The 23719-nt window shown below is 40.9% G+C and overlaps 1 protein-coding gene and 1 long non-coding RNA gene across 2 annotated transcripts in view; both read right to left on the minus strand.

Moving 5' to 3' along the window:
• Window positions 1-1318, minus strand: part of LOC136152767 (uncharacterized) — a 50862-nt gene extending 49544 nt beyond the window's left edge. The window contains exons 1-2 of the mRNA XM_065914139.1: window positions 1234-1318; window positions 550-780 (exon numbers count right to left, since the gene is read on the minus strand). Of these exons, the coding sequence (XP_065770211.1) occupies window positions 550-780; window positions 1234-1318 (316 nt within the window). The remainder of the gene's footprint in view (window positions 1-549; window positions 781-1233) is intronic.
• Window positions 1319-4727: 3409 nt separating this feature from the next.
• LOC136152893 (uncharacterized) overlaps window positions 4728-23719 on the minus strand; it is a 37083-nt gene continuing 18091 nt past the window's right edge. The window contains exon 3 of the long non-coding RNA XR_010660284.1: window positions 4728-4832. This is a non-coding gene — a long non-coding RNA (uncharacterized lncRNA). The remainder of the gene's footprint in view (window positions 4833-23719) is intronic.

Consider the following 23719-nt stretch of genomic DNA (forward strand, 5'->3'; position numbering starts at 1 on the left):
GTCAATAAAGCCTGAAAACGCTGAAAGTGAACGTTAATAACCTTTTGTAGCCTATCCTCCAGAAGGCTTTAGCAAAGAGCACGGAGTCCCACCTGAACACCCGCTGTTGGCGGCCAGCGAACAGGATCCCGAGCTGGGCGCCCCCATCACCGGCGCGCATCCGGGAGCAGAGACCTCTTCACACCCGCGGACCCAACGCGCCCGACGCGCACCCCGCGGCCCCGACTTCGGGCTCCTCGGAGGCACCTCCCCTTCCCGAACCCGCGAGCCCGCGGCGACCGGGTCCAGGCGGCGCCCACAGACCCAGAGGCCGCCCCCCGCGGTCGAGGGGCGCCGAGTTAGGGAGGGCTGCGAGCGCGCGGGGCGCCCACAGTTCCACGACCGTCTTGGGCCCCGGCCCGGGGTCCTCACCCTGCGGCCGGTGGCGGCGACCCCGGACCCGAGGACCCAGCGAGGCTCGCGCTCCCCGAGGCTGGAGGAGTCGGGGGCCGCTGGCCGTTGGGCAGGCGGGGGCGCGCGGTGAGGGGCTGCGGATAGAGCTGCACTTACTCGTGTCTGCGCTGCTCCCCGGTCCGGGGCCTTTCGCAGTGGGGACCGACCCAGTCTCCACCTTCCCTCCCCTCAGGAGCGGTCCGGGAGCTCTGGCGTCCCTGTGCCTCCGCCCACTCGCCTGTGGCCGCTCGCGCCTGCGCACTCGCACCTGCAGCCTCTCGCGCCTGCGCACTCGCTCCAGGCCCAGTGGGGGCGGGGAGGGGCGTTTGTCAGCCCCAGGACTCCTGGCTGGAAAATCCTGACTTTACATTTCCTTAGAGTGTTGGACTTGATATCAGTTGTTTAAAAAAATAAATGTCAAGTTTTCTTATCCTAATCATCATTTCATGACTATAGATTCTGTCTTTGTAAGATTTAAGAATAATAATTTCTACTTGGTCACCTGAGTCAGATAATAGGTACCAAACTTATCTATTGCTTCTATAAATTTTCAGTCAATACGTTTTAGCCTGTGAAGTTTTATTTAGTGTGTGTGTGTGTGTGTGTGTGTGTGTGTGTGTGTTACTACTAATCAGCCTCGGCAGGGGCAGAGTCTTGAGATGAAGGGAGAGTTAGGATCTCCTAGGCTAGCGCTGTCTCCCTGCCACGTAGTTTGCCGTGGGAACTAGAGGTCCTGAGACCCCAGGATATTTTGGCAATGTGGAGCAGATTCTCTGCGTGTGCACACAAGTACACACTGACATACGTCAGAGGAAGGGAGCATAGGCAGTGGGGTCAGGGGAGGGGTGGACCTTGGGGTGGCAACGGTGACAGAAACATGCGTCATTTCTCCTGGACTGAGGCAAAGACCACCTTGTTGGACCTCGTATGGAATCAAGGTCAGGACATCTGCACTGGCTGTGGTGAGGAGTCCTGAGAAGCGAATGAGACACCCCCCGGCTGAAGTGGACAAGAGGAGGCTGAGGGTCCTCTTCAAGGTCCCTCTCAAAGCCCCTGCTTCCTGTGGATCCTCTCACATTCCCTCCTGGGGCCCACGGAATGCTGGTGTCCTGAAGTCTCTCAGAGGTAGGGTCTGTGCTGTGCTTTCCCTGCTGGGTGTGCAGTATGAGAGGTTCCCATCAAAGGGGTCATGTGTCCAGTGCGGGGGCGAGGAGAGTGGCCCTTGCACTCCTACACATTCCCCTGCCCCTGACCTGGCCTATACCTCCTCCTACTAGCATCCGAGCTTCTCAGTGGAGGAATGGAGCCTCTGATCTATTCACTTACCAGCTGTGCCCTGAGCATTCAGTGGGGGCTGTGATGAAAAGAAGCACCAGGGTCACAGGCTGGAGGGGGAAGTGGAGAAACACAGGCCCTCGTCTATCAGATCTAGTCCGTTAAATCTATTTCTCACTTCCACTGTATAATCATTAGGGATTTGATTTAGGTCATACTTGAATGGTCTAGTCGTTTTCTGTACTTTATTCAATTTCAGCCTGAATTTGGCAATAAGGAGTTCATCATCTGAGCCACAGTCAGCTCCCGGTCTTGTTCTTGCTGACTGTATAGAGCTTCTCTATCTTTGGCTGCAAAGAATATAATCAGTCTGATTTCAATGTTGACCACCTGGTGATGTCCATTTGTAAAGTCTTCTCTTATGTTTTTGGAAGAGGGTGTTTTCTATGACCAGTGCATTCTCTTGGCAGAACTCTATTAGCCTTTGCCCTGCTTCATTCTGTACTCCAAGGCCAAGTTTGTCTGTTATTCCAGGTGTTTCTTGACTTGCTGCTTTTGCATTCCAGTCCCCTATAATGAAAAGGACATCCTTCTGGGTGTTAGTCCTGGAAGGTCTTGTAGGTCTTCATAGAAGCGTTCAAGTTTCTTCTGTTCTTCTGCTGAAGAAACTCTTCAAGTTCAGTTTCTTCAGCATTACGGTTTGGGGCATAGACTTGGATTACCGTGATATTGAATGGTTTGCCTTGGAAACAAACAGAGGCCATTCTGTTGTTTTTTGAGATTGCATCCAAGTACTGCATTTCAGACTCTTTTGTTGACTATGATGGCTACTACATTTCTTCTAAGGGATCCTTGCTCACAGTAGCAGTTATAATGATCATCTGAGTGACATTCACCCATTCCAGTCCATTTTAATTTGCTGATTCCTCAAATGTCGACGTTCACTCTTGCCATCTCCTGCTTGGCCACTTCCAATTTTTCTTGATTCATGGACCTAACATTCCAGGTTCCTATGCAATATTGCTCTTACAGCACCAGACCTTTCTTTCATCACCAGTCACATCCACAACTGGCTATTGTTTTTGCTTTGGCTCTGTCTCTTCATTCTTTCTGGAGTTATTTCTCCACTGATCTCCAGTAGCATATCGGACACCTACCGAATGGGGAGTTCGTCTTTCAGCGCCATATTTTTTGCCTTTTCATTCTGTTCATGGGGTTCTCAAGACAAGAATACTGAAGTGGTTTGCCATTCTCTTCTCCAGTGGACCACATTCTGTCAGACCTCTTCACCATGACTTGTCCATCTTGGGTGATCCTACTTGGCACGGTCTATAGTTTCATTAAGTTAGACAAGAGTGTGGTCCACGTGGTTAGAGGAACCATGTGATTAGACCTGGTTCATGTGGTTAGATGCACCAGTCTTACTGGGGTAGGCTTATAATCCATGTTTATAATTCTAAATTAGGTGAAGGATACTGGTTGTTGTTTTTTTTTCCTCACAACATTGATTATACCTATCATATAATTGTTACTATTCCTAGGTGAAGGAGGCCATAATTTTTCCTCATGATGTTGATCATATCTATCATTTTTCCTCATGACATTGATTATACCTATCATTCCTCATGACATTGATTATACCTGTTATAGACTTCTTATATCTATGCCTACCTAAATTAAGTGTTACCATTTGTTTAATACCTGTTTCTCTTACTTGTTAAAGATATGGTCATGTCCATTTCATCTTTACATTTTCTAAAACATTTCCAGACATTATATTAATGTCTATCAATGGGGAAATCAATACATATTTCTTGACTATTACATTGATATATCTTGTTTGTCAAACATTTTAGGCAAAATTCATAGTACCAAGAGTAAATTTTTCTTCCTTAAAATTATTTTACAAAGATCATTTACTTATGTAGATCAAATTCACATTTCTCAACCGTGTACCCTGCCTACATAATCTTAACATGCTATTAAAATGTGTACTATCCACGAGATTTTTCTAGTGTTCCTTGGTCCTTTTAAGATGGTGCTCTTGATGTGCAGGGGAAAGTATGTAAGTGACTCATTTGAAATGGAGCCCTTTTCAAAGAGCCAGGATTCATTGGATATACCTTATAAAAGCTCCACCCTTACCGGGGTCTAACAGCTTTTGTAAGCCTGTTTCTGATGCTCCTGCTTAAACATTTTCAGCATTCAAAATGCTTTAAACTGTCATCATTTTTTTTACACATTGACACTTATTTTACTGTGCGACTTTTAACTTCTTGGCTTTTACCTCCCTTCTATCAACTTTGTTTGAACTGTCCACTGACATGGCATAGAGGGACTCCTCATAGAATTTAACTTAACCCTGACCTAACCTCAGTCCAAAAGTTGTTTCAAGTGACATCATCCACCTTTAATTAAGTCCCTTCATTCTTCTCCCATGAATTGGCTCCTGTGACACTGCAGGCAGGCATGGTTAGCATCCCTCCATTCTGCCTGGGCATTGGATTGGCCGCATGCGATGTTAGCTTTAGTTCAGACGCCTTTTAAACTTCATTTTGCAACATGGGGAGTCGCTTTAATTTTTTTACACCCCTTAATGTATGTTCCCAGTGTAGTTCAGTGAGAATGATTTCTTGATTTCTCCCCCTTTTTCAAAAAGAGAGTGCAATTCCACCTTAAATTTAAAACATGTTAGAGTATAATAAGTATAATAAATATAAAAATGTTCACAAGTGGGGCTTGATCAAGACAGGGAATTTTTCTTTTCCTGTGGTTTTTCCACAATTATAAGAACAATGTTGTTTTATGAGCTCAAATTCTTGAGAGCATAAAGACCGAGGATGAAGTAGTAATTGCCAACTAGGAAGTGCCAGATTAAAAGCATCTGAGAGGTTCCAAAGTGCCTCAGTGTATAAAATAACAATGAACTCTGGGATTAGAGGAAAAGAGGAAGCTGCTGAAATTATGTTCCTTTAATTCTGCCTTCGAAACAGCTATCATGTTGAATCAGTAATATCATGTTTCTTTTTCAGTCTTTAGAGGAATATGACATTTTTTTCCCTAATACCCTTCAGATGGTATACCAGAGAGGTTCATCCAACAGAAATGATCGATGAGCTTTTAATCTGAAAAAAAAAAAAAAAAAAAAAAAAAAACCAACAAAAAAAGTCATGATCCTTGGTGGTGAAGAAATTCATCAAAAGCTCCACAGTTCTGTAAAAGTACAAGTCTTTCTACAAAGAGTGAAGCCAGAAGGGAGCCCCGCAGAGGGTGGGAAAATCATATTGATAAGTGTGTTCATGTTTATTTCTTCCTTACTGAACTTCTAGACCAATTTTGGAAGGTCCTAGATCTACTTTAGCTAAGGAATTCCTTTTGAATGTCAGGGCAAGCCTAAAGTTGGGCTTCTGGCAATTCTGCCAACAGTGACCACTAGTTCTTTGTACTAAAGTTTATATCAGAGCTATAATTTAAAATAACTGCTATTTCACCCATAGCCTATTCTTATGACAATCAATAATGTCTCCAAGATTATCAGATGTCCTTTGGGGAACAAAATTGCCTCATGAAAATGTGTAATGTCAACCTTTTTTCTTGTCGATATCCTTATGTCTGTTTACCCATTGTCCATCTGTCACAGACACCCTGAGACACACCAATCCTGAACACTCAACATTTTATCTTCTTTATTCCCATTGCTGGGTTTCTGAGTGATGCTTAAAAAAACAATCACACAATGGTTTCAACATTTATCGCTGCCTAGCCAAGTGTCCTTGTTTCTTTACTCTTCACTCTTCAATTCTCTATAGCATCTGTTGAAATAGTTACCCACTCTTATTATGATTCCATTTCGTCCCTCATCACCCACCTTCTAATTCACGGAGAAAATCAAAGCATCAGAAGATAAGTCTCTCAAATTTCTGTCCTGGAACCTAAGAACATATCTGCCTGACATTTCCTCTTTTTATATTATTAAAGAAGGACTCTTCTGCCTGTCCATTGATAGCTTCTGTCTATGCCATCTCCAGCCCTTCTCAGGACCCTTACTCTATGAATTATATAGTTAACAACATTTATGAAGTTTCAAACATGTCAGCATAACACAGTTTCTTTTTCCAGTTATTTATTTACTCTTTCCTGTCTCTTAATAGCTTATATACTTTCAAAAATTAAATTTGTATCACCCCTTCAGTGCCATCCAATCATTCCTCACAGAGTCTGAACACATTTTGTGTTCCTACGAACATCTTTAGCCAATATCTTCTTATTTATTATACTTCGTAACAATATTTTTCCTCTGTTAAATTGCTTAAAATAATATTTGACATTCCTGCTCATCTTAAAGTTTTCTCCTTTTTGTAACACTACAGATTCCTTTGATTAGATTCTAGTCCTATGGATATTCTCTCTTGGGATCCTTGCAATGGTCTTCGTCTCGTACAAGTTCATGTTCCTCAGGACTGTCTTCACAGTGCCTCAGCTCATTACTTTCATCTTTTGTATTATTTTAGCTGCCTTCTCATTTTTAATCCCACAGGTCTACCTTGATTCACGCAGTTTTGAATGAGTTCTGTAGGTTGTCTAGCTCAGACTAACATTTTTGTTAGTTCCTAGAATTTGATTACTTGTTGTAACCCTCCCCCACCCTTTTTATTGTATTCTGCCATCTTTTTACCTCAGCTTTTTCTTTCTCTTTCCTTGCCAACAAGTAAATATTTTCATCTTTCTGCAAGGTTAGGGCCCTCTACGCAAGGAATAAATGGAACAAAAGTTAATAAACAAGCCATGGAAGTTAAAGATGTGTGAAAATACATAGTTTTGATTACCACCTCCTATATAGTCTTATAAACCTGTCCATAGTTCTTTCAGGCATTCTAGTGAGAAATCTAGAAAGCTTTTGTTGTTCATCAATGAGTTGTGTCCGATGCTTTGTGACCTCTCAGACAGTAACAAGCCAGCCTTCCCTGTCCTTCACCATCTCCCAGAACTTGCTCAAACTCATGTCCATTGAGTCAGTGATGTCATCCAACCGTCTCATCCTCTGTTGTCACCTGCTCCTCCTGCCTTCAGCTTTCCCAGCATCAGGGTCTTTTCCAGTGAGTCAGCTCTTCACATCAGGTGGCCAAAGTACTGTAGCTTCAGCTTCAGTATCAGATCTTCCAATGAATATTCAGGACTGATTTCCTTTAGGACTGATTGGTTGGATATCCTTGCTGTCCAAATGACTCTCAAGAGTCTTCTCGAACACCAAAGTTCAAAAGCATCACATCTTTGACACTCAGCCTTCTTTATTGTCCAACTCTCACATCCAAACATGACTACTGGAAAAATCACAGCTTTGACGAGACAGACTTTCGTTGGCAAAGGAATGTTTCTGCATTTTAATAGACCATCTAGGTTGGTCATGGCTTTTCTTCCAAGGAGCAAGCGTCTTTTAATTTCATGGCTGCAGTACCATCTGCAGTGATTTGGGGGCCCAAGAAAAGAAAGTCTGTCACTGTTTCCATTGTTTCCCCATCTACTTGCCATGAAGTGATAGGACTGGATGCTATGATCTTCATTTTTTTGAATGTTGAGGTTTTTTTTTTTTTTAATCCATTTATTTTAAATGTTGAGTTTTAAGCCAGTTTTTTCACTTTCCTCTTTCACCTTCGTCAAGAGGCTCTTTAGCTCCTCTTTGCTTTCTGCCATAATGGTAGTGTCATCAGCATATCTGAGGTTATTGATATTTCTCCTGGCAATCTTGATTCCAGCTTGTACTTCATCCAGCCGCCTGACATTTCACATGATGTACTGTGCATATAAGTTAAATAAGCAGGGTGACAATATACAGTCTTGATGTACTCCTTTCTAAATTTGGAACCAGTCCATTGTTCCATGTCTGGTTGTATCTTGCTTCTTGACCTGCATACAGATTTCTCAGGAGGCAGGTAAGGTGGTTTGGTATTCCTATCTCTTAAAACATTTTCCAGTTTGTTGTGATCCACAACTGAAAGGATTTGCATAGTCACTGAAGCAGAAGTAGATGGTTATCTGGAATTCTCTTGCTTTGTCTAAGATTAAGTGGATGTTGGCATTTTGATGTCTGTTTCCTCTGCCTTTTCTAAATACAGCTAAAATATCTGGAAGTTTTGGATTCATGTATTGTTGAAGCCTAGCTTGGAGAATTTTGAACATTATCTTGCTGGCATGTGAAATAAGTGCAATTGTGTGGTAGTTTGAACACCTTGGGGATTGCTTTTCTTTGGGATGGAATGAAAATTGACATTTTCCAGTCCTGTGGCCACTGCTGAGTTTTCCAAATTTGCTGGCATATTGAGTTGAGCACTTGAACAGCCTCATCTTTTAGGATTTGAAATAGATCAGCTGGAATTCCATCACCTCCAGTAGCCTGGTTTGTAGTGATTCTTCCTCAGGCCCACTTGACTTCACACTCCAGGATGTCTGGCTCTAGGTGAGTGATCACACAATTGTGATTATCTGGGTCATTAAGATCTCTTTTGTGTAGTTCTTCTGTATATTCTTGCCATCTACTCTTAATATCTTCTGCTTCTGTTAGATCCATACCATTTCTATCCTTTTTTGTTCTCCTCTTTGCATGAAATATTCCCTTGGTATCTCTAATTTTCATGAAGAGATCCATAGTCTTTCCCATTCAATTGTTTTCCTCTATTTCTTTGCACTGAACACTGAGGAAGGCTTTCTTATTTCTCCTTGCTACTCTGTGGAAATCTGCATTCACCTGGGGATATCTTTCCTTTTCTCCTTTGCCTTTCACTTCTCTTCTTTTCTCAGCTATTTGTAAGGCCACCCCAGACAACCATTTTGTCTTTTTGCATTTCTTTTCTTGGGTATGGTTCCATCTCCTATATAGTCTTACAAACTTCTGTTCATAGTTCTTCAGGCACTCTCTCTCTCTCAGATCTAATCCCTTAAATTTATTTGTCGCTTCTACTGTATAATCGTAAGGGATTTGACTTAGGTCATACCTGAATGCTCTAGTGGTTTTCCTACTTTCTTCAATTTCAGTCTGAATTTGGCAATAAGGAGTTCATGGTCTGAGCCACAGTCAGCTCCTGGTCTTATTTTTGCTGACTGTATAGAGCTTCTCCATCTTTGGATGGAAAGAATATAATCAATTGGATTTCGGTATTGACCATCTGGTGACCTCCACATATAGATTCATCTCTTGTGTGGTTGGAAGAGGGTGTTTGTTATGACCAGTACATTCTCTTGACAAAACTTTGTTAGCCTGGTTCATTTTGTACTCTAAGCCAAACTTGCCTGTTACTCCAGGTATCTCTTGACTTCCTACTTTTGTATTTCAGTTCCCTGTGATGAAAAGGATATCTTTTTTTTTTTTTTTTTGGTGTTAGTTCTAGAAAGTCTTGTAGGTCTTCATAGAACTGTTCAACTTCAGCTTCTTTGGCATTAGTGGTTGGGGCACAGACTTGGATTACTGTGATATTGAATGGTTTGCATTGGAAACAAAGAGGGGTCATTCTGTCATTTTTTAGATCACCTCCAAGACCTGCATTTTGGACTCTTTTGTTGACTGTGAGGGCTACTCCGTTTCTACTAAGAGAGTCTTGCCCACAGTACTAGATACAATGGTCATCTGAGTTAATTTCACCCATTCCAGGCCATTTTCGTTTACTGAATCCTAAAATTTCACTGTTCTCTCTTGCCATCTCCTGTTTGACCACTTCCAATTTACCTGGATGTGTGGACCTAACATTCCAGGTTTCTGTTGCAATATTGTTCTTTACAGCATCAGAATTTACTTTCACCACCAGACACATCCACACCTGGCTGTTTCCACTTTGGCTCATCCTCTTTATTCCTTCTGGGGCTATTACTCCGCTCTTCTCCAGTAGCATATTGGGCGCCGAGCAAAATGGGGAGTTCATCTTTCAGTGTCATAGTTTTGGCTTTTCATGTTGTTCATGCGGTTCTCAACGCAACAATCTTCAGTGGCTTTCCGTTCCTTCAGTGGACCACGTTTTGTCAGAACTCTTCACCATGACCCGTCCATCTTGGGTGCCCTACACTGCATGGCTAATAGTTTCATTGATTTAGACAAGGCTGTGATTCATGTAATCAGTTTGGTTAGTTTTCTGTGATTGTGCTTTCCATAAAGAGAACTTTACCTCCCCAAACTATATATTTACATTCCAAAAGGGAAGGAAACCTGGAACCTTGGGTGTATACCAGGATATATAAACCTGGAGACTTACAGTTCATCTAGAGACCACTACTTACTTCCCACAAGGGAACTTCCCTTTCTCTACCCTAGGAGAATTTGTTTGCATAAGGGAAAATCATTTCTCTTCTCAGGAAGGAAGGATGTTAACTGGACAGCATGTGTATTGAATTCCTGATTCTTAATTTCATGACTTTTCTCCTGTTATATGACACCCAAACACACCAGCTTGTCCATATAGCATCACCCCAGAAGAAGGTAGAAACTGTTGTGTAGTGAACTGATACAAGTATTACTGTCAGTAATAACAATCTGTCTTGATCCAGAAACCTCATGTTTGAATTGATGGTAACATAAACAAATATAGACATTAAAAACTTAATCGTCTTTTCCTTCTTTTTCATGAAAATCATGCCATTTTATTTACTACAGGGATAGTGAATAATTTTATTATCATTTCTTTTGTTTTTTTCTGGTATCGTTCTTCAAACACATAGAAAAGGGACATTTGAATCAGGGCAAACTTGAGTGCTCATGGGTTCCAGCTATATGTCAGGTTCCCCCTGGTTACTCTGAGAGCTGAAAAGAATACATTTCTGCCACTTGTAGTCTGCGTGCCACATCTAGATGAGTGCCAGCACACTGGCTGTAATCTTGGCTATAGACACTCATCTCGAATCGTATTTATTTTCCCTTGTCGTATGGAAATTTCATAGCTCACGTCTTTGTTGTTATTGTCATTTTTCTTTGTGACACCAGATTCTTGAAGCAATCCATCCAGACCAAATGCTTTCCCATGGACAGAGTTATGTGTGTTCTCAGTCTGCTGTCTCCTGCCACAACTACAGTGCAGCCCTTGTTGATACATCCCTCAAAATGTATTGTACCAGTAGTGGCCACCGCTTTCCCCTTGAGTTTCTTCCTTTCTCCCTTCAGTCATTTCTACTTTGTTTCTTGTGTGTGTGTCCATGTCCATCTGTCTCTCTTTCTTGGGCAGAAAGTCAGAGCATCAAAGATCAGAGGAGAAGCATTAAACTTTAAGACAGGCATAGACAGCATTCTTCCCCCCTCAAGAAACTGACCATCACATGAAAGGATGACTTTCCTGTATTTTAGGAGAAATAGACTGAATGGTTCTAAACGAGGAAGAGAAAGTGAAGAGGAACATGGTAATTTTCCTGCTTTGATTAGTTTTTAAGCATTAGTAGACAAAAAACACAGAGAAGGGATGGGGATGTAGCTCTTCAAACATTCTTTTATTCCAGTAAAATTATTCTATGAGTAGTTCCCTTATTTATTCTCTTCAAAACTACTTGACTGGAAGAATTCACATGGACCACCATCCCACCAATGTGGAGCTCCAGGTTCTTAACATCTCAGTGTTTCAAATAATCTAAATGTGGGATATATTTTGGCATGTTGTTTTTCCAACTACTTTGAAGCATAAATATTTCTAGTTGACATTCTACTATGCCTAAAATTAAATGTAAACTGATTTTATGCTCTGTAGGAAGGGTCTTGGAGGGTCTTAAAGAATTTTAATTTGTCACAATTTGTTTTGAAAGAATCCAAAATTGTACTTGAGTTATATCCCAATTTTCCAAGTATTGAATGAAGTATTTTAAAATCAAAATGCAGTCTTATTATTTTAAAATGTGTCCTCATCAAATTAAGAATAGATAATTTAATGATTCTGCTTAGTGTTGGTGGGGAATACGTGTAACTCTATGGCTGATTCATATCAATGTATGACAAAACCCACTGAAATGTTCTGAAGTAATTAGCCTCCAACTAATAAAAAAAAAAAACATTTAATTTTTTTGAATTACTTCAATATTAGAATTGGGGAGGACAATCTGTTAACAAAGAAAAAGAAGTTGTAATTATTTTATAGTGAGCATTTTTTCAGGTATATTTATTAAATTACTACTCTGAGAAAGGCAGTATGCTAGCTCTTCTGGTATATCAAAATGAATATATAAGTCAAAAGGGAAATATGGGCTTCTCAGATGACTGAGTGGTAAAAAATCTGCCTGCCAATGCAGGAGATTCAGGAGATGCAGATTCGATGCTTGGGTCAGGAATATCCCCTGGAGAAAGGAATGATTATTCCCCTGAGTATTCTTGTCTGGAAAATCCCGTAGACAGAGGAGACTGGTGAGATACAGTCCACGGGGTCACAAAGAGTCGGACTAGACTGAGCACACATGTATGCAAAAGAGAAATATAATCTCAAATTATTTGTTGAAAAACTACTTTGTGTGTGTTGTTACTTAATCTTAAGTTTATTTGAAGAAACTAAATATACACAAAGAATTCATATCCATTTAAATTCACATAGGGGATTCCATGGCAGGATTTTGGCTGCTTTAAAATCAGGTCATGGTGGAGAATTCTGACACAACGTGGCCCACTGGAGAAGAGAATAGCAAACCACTTCAGTATTCTTGCCTTGAGAACCCCATGAACAGTATGAAAAGGCAAAAAGATAGGACACTGAAAGATGAACTCCCCAAGTTGGTAGACGCCCAGTATGCTACTAGAGATCAGTGGAGAAATAACTCCAGAAGAATGAAGAGATGGAGCCACAGCAAAAACAACACCCAGTTGCGAATGTGACTCATGATGGAAGTCAGGTCCGATGCTGTGAAGGGTAATGCTGCATAGGAACCTGGAATGTTAGGTCCACGAATCAAGGCAAATTGGAAGTGGTCAAACAGGAGATGGCAAGAGTGAACACTGACATTTTAGGAATCAGTGAACTAAAACAGACTGGAATGGGGTAATTTAACTCAGATGACAATTATACCTACTACTGTGGGCAAGAATCCCTTAGAAGAAATGGAGTAGCCATCACAGTCAACAAGAAAGTCCAAAATGCAGGACTTGGATGTAATCTCAAAAACAACAAAATGATTTTGTTCCTTTCCAAGGCAAACCATTCAGTATCATGGTAATCCAAGTCTACGCCCCAACCAGTAATGCTGAAGAAGTTGAAGTTAAACAATTCTATGAAAACCTACAAGACTTTCAGGAACTAATACCCAAAAAAGATGTCCTTTTAATTATAGGGGACTGGAGTGCAAAAGTAGGAAGTCAAGAGATATCTAGAGTAACAGACAAGTTCGGCTTGGGTGTACAAAATGAAGCAGGCTAGTGGAGTTTTGTCAAGCGAACACACTGGTCATAACAAACACCCTCTTCCAACAAGACAAGAGGAGAGTCTACACATGGACATCACCAGGTGGTCAAAACTGAAATCAGACTGATTACATTCTTTGCAGCCAGAGATGGAGAAGCTCTCGTTAGCAAAAACAAGACCCGGAGCTTACTGTGGCTCAGATCATGAACTACTTAATTCCAAATTCAGACTTAAATTAAAGAAAGTAGGGAAAACCTCTAGAACATTCAGGTATGACCTAAATCAAATCCCTTAAAATTATACATTGGAAGTGAGAAATAGATGCAAGGAATTAGATCTGATAGACAAGAGTACCTGAAGAACTATGGATGGAGGTTCTTGACATTGTACAGGAGGCAGGGATCAAGTACTTCCCCAAGGAAAAGAAATGCAAAAAGCAAAATGGTTGTCTGAGGAGGCCTTACAAATAGCTGTGAAAAGAAGAGATGCAAAAGGCAAAGGAGAAAAGGAAAGATATCCCCATTTGAATGCAGAGTTCCAAAGAATAGCAAGGAGAGATAAGAAAGCCTTCTTCAGTGATCAGTGCAAAGAAATAGAGGAAAACAATTGAATGGGAAAGACTATAGGTCTCTTCAAGAAAATGAGAGCTACCAAGGGAGTGTTTTGTGCAAAGATGGACAAAATAAAGGACAAAAATTCCATGGACCTGCAGACACAGAAGATATTAATAAGAGGTGTCAACAATAGCCAGAAGGGCTATACAAAAACAGCTCCATGACCCAGATAATCAGAATGGTGTGATCACTCACCTAGGGCCAGACATCCTGGGGTGTGATGTGAAGTGGGCCTTAGGAAGCGTCATTATGAACAAAGCTAGTGGAGGTGATGGAATTCCAGTTGAGCTATTTCAAATCCTAAAAGATGATGCTGTGAAAGTGCTGCACTCAGTATGCCAGCAAATTTGGAAAACTCAGCAGTGGCCACAGGACAGGAAAAGGTTAGTTTTCATTCCAATCCCACAAAATGCTGACAACCACACAACTGCACTCAGCTCCTATGCTAGCAAAGAAATGTTCAAAATTCTCCAAGCCAGGCTTTAACACTACATGAACCTTGAACTTCCAGATGTTCCATCTGGATTTATAAAAGGAACAGGAACCAGGGATCAAATTGCCAATATCTGCTGAATCATTGAAAAAACAAGAGTTCCAGAAAAACATCTATTTCTGCTTTACTGACTGCACCAAAGCCTTTGACTATTTGGATCACAACAAACTGTGGAAAACTCTTAAAGAGATGGGAATACCAGACCACCTGACCTGCCTCCTGAGATGTCTCTATGCAGCTCAGGGAGCAACAGTTAGACCTGGACATGGAACAAAAGACTGGCTCCAAATTGGGAAAGGAGTACATCGAGGCTGTATATAGTCACTCTATTTATTGAACTTATATGCAGAGTACATCATGAGAAACACTGAGCTGGATGAAGCACAAGCTGGAATCAAGATTGCTGGGAGAAATATCAATAACCTCAGATATGCAGACGACACCACACTTATTGCAGAAATTGAAGAAGAACTAAAGAGCCTCTTGATGAAAGTGTAAGAGGAGAGTGAAAATGTTGGTGTAAAACTCAACATTCAATTACTCAGCCGTTAAAAAGAATTCATTTGAATCAGTTCTAATGAGATGGATGAAACTGGAGCCCATTATACAGAGTGAAGTAAGTCAGAAAGATAAAGAACATTACAGTATACTAACACATATATACGGAATTTAGATAGATGGTGGCGATAACCCTATATGCAAAACAGAAAAAGAGACACAGAAATACAGAACAGACTTTTGAACTCTGGGGGAGAACGTGAGGGTGGGATGTTTTGAAAGAACAGCATGTATATTATCTATGGTGAAACGGACCACCAGCCCAGGTGGGATACATGAGTCAGGTGCTCGGGCCTGGTGCACTGGGAGGACCCTGAGGAGTCGGGTGGGGAGGGAGGTGGGAGGGGGGATCGGGATGGGGAATACATGTAACTATATGGCTGATTCATGTCAATGTATGACAAAACCCACTGAAATGTTGTAAAGTGATTGGCCTCCAACTAATAAAATAATATTAAAAAAAAAAAAAAAAAAAAAAAAACTCAACATTCAGAAAACTGAGATCATGGCATCTGGTCCCATCACTTCATGGCAAATAGTTGGGGAAACAATGGATACAGTGAGAGACTTTATTTTGGGGGGCTCCAAATTCACTGCAGATGGTGATTGCAGCCATGAAATTAAAAGATGCTTACTCCTTGGAAGAAAAGCTATGACCAACCTAATAAGCATATTAAAAAGCAGAGACATTACTTTGCCAACAAAGGTTCGTCTAGTCAAATGTATGGTTTTTCCCAACAGTTCAGTTCAGTTTAATCACTCGGTTATGTCTGACCGACTCTGTGACCCCACGAACCGCAGCACGCCAGGCCTCCCTGTCCATCACCAACTCCCAAGGTCCACCCAAACTCAAGTCCATTGAGTCGATGATGCCATTCAGCCAGCTCATACTCTGTCGTGCCCTTCACCTCCTGCCCTCCATCTTTCCCAACTTCGGGGTCTTCAAATGAGTCAGCTCTTCACATCAGGTGGCCAAAGTACTGGAGTTTCAGCTTCAACATTAGTCCTTCCAATGAAGACTCAGGACTGATTTCCTTTAGGATGGACCTATTGGATCACCTTGCAGTCCAAGGGACTCTCAAGAGCTTTATCTAACACCACAGCTCAAAAGCAGCAATTCTTCTGCTCTCAGCTTTCTTTATAGTCCAACTCTCACATCCATACATGACTACTGGAAAAACCATAGCCTTGACGAGACAGACCTTTGTTGGCAATGTAATGTCTCTGCTTTTTAAATGCTTTCTAGTTTGGTCATAACTTTCTTTCCAAGGAGTAAGCGTCTTTTAATTTCATGGCTGCAGTCACTATCTGCAGTGATTTTGAAGCCCCAGAAATAAAGTCTGACACTGTTTCCACTGTTTCCCCATCTATTTCCCATGAAGTGATGAAACCAGATGCCATGATCTTCATTTTCTGAATGTTGAGCTTTAAGCCAACTTTTTCACTCTCCTCTTTCACTTTCATCAAGAGGCTCTTTAGTTCTTCTTCACTTTCTGCCATAAGGGTGGTGTTATCTGCATATCTGACGTTATTGATATTTCTCCCGGCAATCTTGATTCCAGCTTGTGCATCATCCAGCCTAGAGTTTCTCATGATGTACTCTGCATATAAGCTGAATGAGCAGAGTGACAATATACAGCCTTGACGTACTCTTTTTCCTATTTGGAACCAGTCTGTTGTTCCATGTCCAGTTCTAGCTGTTGCTTCTTGACCTGCATACAGGTTTCTCAAGAGGCAGGTCAGGTGGTCTGGTATGCCCAACTCCTTCAGAATTTTCCAGTTTATTGTGATCTACACAGTCAAATGTTTGGCATAGTCAATAAATCAGAAATAGGTGTTTTTCTGGAACTCTCTTGCCAGTGGATATTGGCAATTTGATCTCTGGTTCCTCTGCCTTTTCTAAAACCAGCTTGAATATCTGGAAGTTCACAGTTCATGTATTGCTGAAGCCTGGCTTGGAGAATTTTAAACATTACTTTACTAGCATTTGAGATGAGTGCAATTGTGTGGTAGTCTGAGCATTCTTTGGGATTGCCTTTTTTAGGGATTGGAATGAAAACTGACATTTCCAGTCCTGTGGCCACTGCTGAGTTTTCCAAATCTGCTGGCATATCGAGTGCAGCACTTTCACAGCATCATCTTTCAGGATTTGAAATAGCTCAACTGGAATTCCATCACATCCACTAGCTTTTTTCTTAGAGATGCTTCCTAAGGCCCACTTGACTTCTCATTCCAGGATGTCTGGCTCTAGGTGAGTGATCACACCATCATGATTATCTCCATCATGAAGATCTTTTTCGTATAGTTTTTCTGTGTATTCTTGCAACCTCTTCTTAATATCTTCTGCTTCTGTTAGACATATACCATTTCTGTCCTTTACTGTACCCATCTTTGCATGAAAATTTCCCTTGGTATCTCTAATTTTCTTGAAGAGATCTCTAGTCTTTCCCATTCTCTTGTTTTCCTCTATTTCTTTGCACTGATCACTGAAGAACGCTTTCTTATCTCTCCTTGCTTTTCTTGGAACTCTGCATTCACATGGGGATATCTTTCCTTTTCTCCTTCGCTTTTCACTTCTCTTCTTTTCACAGCTATTTGCAAGGCTTCCTCAGACACCCATTTTGCTTTTTTGCATTTCTTTTTCTTGGTGATGGTCTTGATCTCTGTCTCCTGTATAATGTCATGAACCTCTGTCCATAGTTCATCAGGCACTCTGTCTATCAGATCTAGCCCCTTAAATATATTTCTCACTTCCACTGTATAATTGTAAGGGATTTGATTTAGGTCCTACCTGAATGGTCTAGTGGTTTTCCCTACTTTCTTCAATTTAAGTCTGAATTGGGCAATAAGGAGTTCTTCAGTCCTGTCCAACTCTTTGTGACCCCATGGACTGTAACTCCCCAGGCTCCTCTGTCCATGGAATTCTCAAGGCAAAATACTGGAGTGGGTTGCCATTTCCTTCTCAAGGAGATCTTTCTGACCCAGGGATTGAACCCTGGTCTCGCGCATTGCAGGCAGATTCTTTACCATCTGAGCCACCAAGGAAGACCCCTCGAGAAAGAGTGGAGAAAAGGGAGCCCTCCTATACTGTTGATGGGAATGTACATTGGTGCAGACACTGTAGAAAGTAGTAAAAATAAAAATAGTAGTAAAAATAAAATTACCATATGATCCAGCAATCCCACTTCTGGGCATTTACCCAGACAAAACAGTAATTTGAAAAGATCCATGTTCCCCTATGTCCATAGCGGCACTGTTTACAATAGCCAAATCATGGAAAGAACCTAAATGTCTATCAACAGATGAATGGATAAAGAAAGTATGGCAAATACATACAATGGAGTATTTACTTAGCCATCCAAAATGAAATAATGCCATTTGTAGCAACATGGATGAGCCCAGAGATCATCACACTAAGTAAAATAAGTCAGAAAGAGAAAGACAAATACATATGACAACACTTAGATGTGGAATCTGAACTACGACACAAATGAACTTACCTACAAAACGGAAAAGACACACAGATATAGAGAACAAACTGTTGGCCAAGGGAGGGTCAAACTCCCAAAGACTGAGAGTTAATTGGAATTAGTGGGTGCAAGCTAGTATATATAGGATGGATAAACAGTGTCCTACTATATAGCACATGGAACTATATCCAATACCCTGTAATAAGCTATAATGGAAAAAATATGAAAAAGAATATATTGGATAATTGAGCCACTTTCCTATATAGAAGAGAAATTAACATAACATAATAAATCAACTATTCAATATTTTTTAAAAAATCATAACTTTCTAAATTTAAGTTGGCTTCAAAACTTGGCTTGCATGAATATCTTTTTTTTTTTTAATTAAAGCTAATAATTTTTAGAGTTCTTCATTTTTTCTCTCTTGGAACAATCTGAAAGTTCTGTAATTCACTTTAAACTACAGATGATTTTACCTGCTTGTAGCATGTAAACCAATAGTAATAATTCTAATATTCTCTGGTTCATGTGCATAGTTTTCTATTGCTGCTATAACAAATCCCTACAAACTTAGTGGCCTAATGCAAAATTAATATCTTATAATTCTTAAGGTCAGGAGTCAAAAGTCCCTTATGAGATTAAACAGAAGTGTCCAAAAGACTACATTTTTTTTCTGGACTCTATAGAGGGTAATCCATTCCCTTGCCTTTTCCAGATTTTAGAGACTGCCCACATTCCTTGGCACATGGCCCCTTTCTACATCTTTAAATGAGCAAAAGAAAATTGAGCCCTTCTTAAACCACATCATTATGCTCAAAATTCTCCAAGCCAGGCTTCAGCAGTACATGAACCGTGAACTTCCAGATGTTCAAGCTGATTTTAGAAAAGGCAGAGGAACCAGAGATCAAATTGCCAACATCTGCTGGATCACTGAAAAAGCAAGAGAGTTCCAGAAAAACATCTATTTCTGCTTTATTGACTATGCCAAAGCCTTTGACTGTGTGGATCACAATAAACTGTGGAAAATTCTGAAAGAGATGGAAATACCAGACCACCTGACCTGCCTCTTGAGAAACCTATATGCATGTCAGGAAGCAACAGTTAGAACTGGACATGGAACAACAGACTGGTTCCAAATAGGAAAAGGAGTATCTCAAGGCTGTATATTGTCACCCTGCTTATTTAACTTATATGCAGAGTACATCATGAGAAACGCTGGGCTGGAAGAAGCACAAGCTGGAATCAACGTTGCCGGGAGAAATACCAATAACGTCAGATATGCAGATAACACCACCCTTATGGCAGAAAGTGAAGAACTAAAGAGCCTCTTGATGAAAGTGAAAGAGGAGAGTGAAAAAGTTGGCTGAAAGCTCAACATTCAGAAAACTGAGATCATGGCATCTGGTCGCAGCACTTCGTGGGAAATAGATGGGGAAACAGTGGAAACAGTGACAGACTTTATTTTGGGGGGCTCCAAATTCACTGCAGATGGTGATTGCAGCCATGAAATTGAAAGACACTTACTCCTTGGAAGGAAAGTTATGACCAACCTAGACAGCATATTAAAAAGCAGAGATATTACTTTGCCAACAAAGGTCCGTCTAGTCAAGGCTATGTTTTTTCCAGTAGTCATGTATGGAGGTGAGAGTTGGACTATAAGAAAGCTGAGAGCAGAAGAATTGCTGCTTTTGAGCTGTGGTGTTGGAGAAGACTCTTGAGAGTCCCTTGGACTGCAAGGAAATCCAACCAGTCCATCCTAAAGGAGAGCAGTCCTGGGTGCTCATTGGAAGGATTGATGCTGAAGCTGAAAGTCCAATACTTTGGCCACCTCATGCGAAGAGTTGACTCACTGGCAAAGACCCTGATGCTGGGAGGGATTGGGGGCAGGGGGAGAAGGGGACGACAGAAGATGAAATGGCTGGATGGAGTCATCGACTCGATGGACATGAGTTTGTGTAAACTCCAGGAGTTGATGATGGACAGGGAGGCTCGGTGTGCTGCGATTCATGCGGTCGCAGAGTCGGACACGACTGAGCGACTGAACTGATTGACTGACTACACCACATCACTTCAAGCTTTCCTCCACAGTCATCCTTCCCTCTGACTCTCTTCTGATTCCTTCCATTTGTAAGGACACTTGTGAGTATACTGACTCTCCCTGGATAATCTATGATAATCTCCTCATCTAAATGTCCTTGACCTAACTGAATCTGCAAAATCCCGTTTCCATGCATGTAAACATAATCAGAGGTTCCAGGGATTATAATCTGGGCTCCACTCATTGGAGATATTTCTTGGGAGATGCTCATCAAATTCAACATCTGATGGGTGCACATCATACAGACAGGACACTTGAACATTTCATTATATTCTTAACATCTTTAAAGCTACCTTTGAAACCAACAATAAAGTTAACAAGATAATTAATTTTCAGAAATTTCCAATTTTTTACATGAAGTTATCTTTCATTCCAGTCTCTCAGTTGTGTCTGACTCTGTGTGACCCCATGAACCACAGCACACCAGGCCGCCCTGTCCATCACCATCTCCCGGAGATTACCCAAACTCATGTCCATTGAGTCAGTGATGCCATCCAACCATCTCATCCTCTGTCGTCCCCTTCTCCTCCTGCCCTCAATCTTTCCCAGGACCAGGGTCTTTTCCAATGAGTCAGTTCTTCGCATCAGGTGGCCAAAGTATTGGAGTTTCAGCTTCAACATCAGTCCTTGCAATGAACACCCAGAACTGATCTCCTTCAGGATGGACTGGTTGGATCTCCTTGCAGTCCAAGGGACTCTCAAGAGTCTTCTCCAACACCATAGTTCAAAAACATCAATTCTTCTGTACTCAGCTTTCTTTGTAGTCCAACTCTCACATCCATATATGACTACTGGGAAAACCATAGCCTTGACTAGACGGACCTTTGTTGACAAAGTAATGTCTCTGCTTTTTAATATGCTGTCTAGGTTGGTTATAACTTTCCTTCCAAGGAGTAAATATATAACCACTTAACTCACTGCTACCAAACTACTTTATTATCTCTGCTGATATGAAGCAGAAGACAAAATTTAAAAATTATCTAGGGTATTTATCATTTTCAAAATGTATTTTTATTCTCTTCATTCACAAGATGCCTCTTCTAGACCCTATAAAAATATAAATAAGCAGTATTTATTAAATGGTTGAATCATATATTAATCACATATTAATAAGCACAGGGACTCCTGGAGTAAGCAGATTTTCAATAACTGGTGAAGATTTAAATAAATGTATCCATGTAAATTATTTAATATAATAAAATTTTATAATAATATAATCAAATTTTAGGATTCCCCCCCGAAAACGAAAATTAAAGCATGGTTATCTCCTTTATTCAAAATCCGATCATCCTGCTACTTAATGAGACGACACCATAAGATAATAATTAACAGGAAATAAGAGTCAGTTGTCAGTAACATGTGCCCAATATAGCTAACACCCACTACCACTAAGTCTCATCCCATCCAATGATGTGAGGATCTCTGCACAGCACACAGCACACATTTCCTTCTCTAACTTCCAAGTCAGTGCTGAGGGATGCAGAGGAAGAGAAATAAGCACCCTGTTAGCAGTGATTCAAGGGACTCGGTTTCTGTTCAAAGTCAGAAGAGGACACTGCCCTGGCAGGAATGCTTCAGCAAAGGAAAAACACACAGGCTGTTTTGTTTCTTTGTTTGTTTGTTTTAGAATTATGTTTTATTTGAAGGAATTTCTGAGGATGTAAACCCAGAAGACAGCCTCTCAGCTGTGAGGGACTGCTTGTAAGAGGTAAGGGAGGGTCCAGGGTAAATAGGAATTTTGCAAAAAATCTTCGCAACAAAAACCAGGTCCCTAGACTATTTGCCTTAAGTATTCCCCCTTGCAGTTAGGTATAATGGCTACTGACAAGTACATTTTCTGATGCCTGGGAGGTATTTAGCAGATAGGATGTAGCTTAGGCTTTTTGTTTGTTTGTTTTTCCCCAAAATCTACTCTCAGAGCCAAAATATGTGTCCTCAGAAAACGTGATTCTCTGCTCAGCCACCAGTATAACGCAGAATCAATTAAGTTCTCAAATAGAGCAACAAGGAGGTTTTGACCAAGTACTCTGTGGTATCCATGCTCAGCAATAACCAACGGATAGACAAGCACCAGGAGTACAGAGAGAGCAAGCTGGTTTGCAGACACTGGACATCTTCTTTTACAGAAATATAAATCAAATATTTTAAATATGCAAGGCCTCCTTGCTTCCAGGCATTTCTAGTAACAGATTCAACACGAAAAGCTATTGTATCATCTCAAAGAGATTTTCTACACTTAGTTAAATTTACCTTGAATATCAAATTGTTTCCTATGCCTAATTTAAGTCAGCAACTCAGAATTACTTTTTTAATATTATCAGCTAACTAATATAACCTACCAAAATTAATAACATGGTGAAATTAAAAAAAAAAAATGACAGTCTGGGTGTGGTAGGCATAATCATGGCCCCCTAAAGAAGTATATGGACTAAGTCCTGGCCCTGAGACTATGATACCTTCATGGCAGGAGAAACTTTGCAGATGTCACTGAGATGGGAAGATTATCCAGGTGGCCTCTGGTGTAATTCCAAAGGTCCTTATAAGTGAAACAGGCATAAGGGGAAGAGAACAGGAGGAGAAGAAAATATGACAACCAAAGCCAAGGTCAGAATGATGAGATTGCTGACTTTGAAATTAGAAAGAGACCTTGAGCCGAGGAAGCCTCTGAAAACTGGAAAAGGCAAGGAACTAAACACTTCCCTAGAGTCTTCAGAAAGGCCTGTAGAGACTTTGGTTTTAACCACACAAGACTATTTCAGATGTCTGAACTTTAGAACTGTAAGGTAATACAGTGGTTGTTTTAAGACACTAAGATTGTAGTAATTTGTTCCAGCAACAATAGAGCTAATACAATGGGCAAACTATCCTTTTAGTAAATTATATTTTAACACAGCTCTAAGATTTCCCCACTGATTATATGCCACAAGATCTATCTTTCTATTTCTCAGTGTTAAGTACTGTCTCATCTTTTCTAGTAGGACATCAGTTTGGCTGCTCACTGGGACCATGGGTGTGATCCATTTGGAAATCCTTAGGATCAGGTATTGCACTGGATCTTTTTTTTTTTTTAATCTATTTTTTTTATTAGTTGGAGGGTAATTACTTCACAACATTTCAGTGGGTTTTGTCATACGTTGACACGAATCAGCCATAGAGTTACACGTATTCCCCATCCCGATACCCCCTCCCACCTCCCTCTCCACCCGACTCCTCTGGGTCCTCCCAGTGCACCAGGCCCGAGCACTTGACTCATGCATCCCACCTGGGCTGGTGATCTGTTTCACCATAGATAATATACATGCTGTTCTTTCGAAACATCCCACCCTCACCTTCTCCCACAGAGTTCAAAAGTCTGTTTTGTACTTCTGTGTCTCTTTTTCTGTTTTGCATATAGGGTTATCGTTACCATCTTTCTAAATTCCGTATATATGTGT

This window comes from Muntiacus reevesi, chromosome 22 (assembly GCF_963930625.1).
Source record: "Muntiacus reevesi chromosome 22, mMunRee1.1, whole genome shotgun sequence".
Lineage (NCBI taxonomy): Eukaryota > Metazoa > Chordata > Mammalia > Artiodactyla > Cervidae > Muntiacus > Muntiacus reevesi.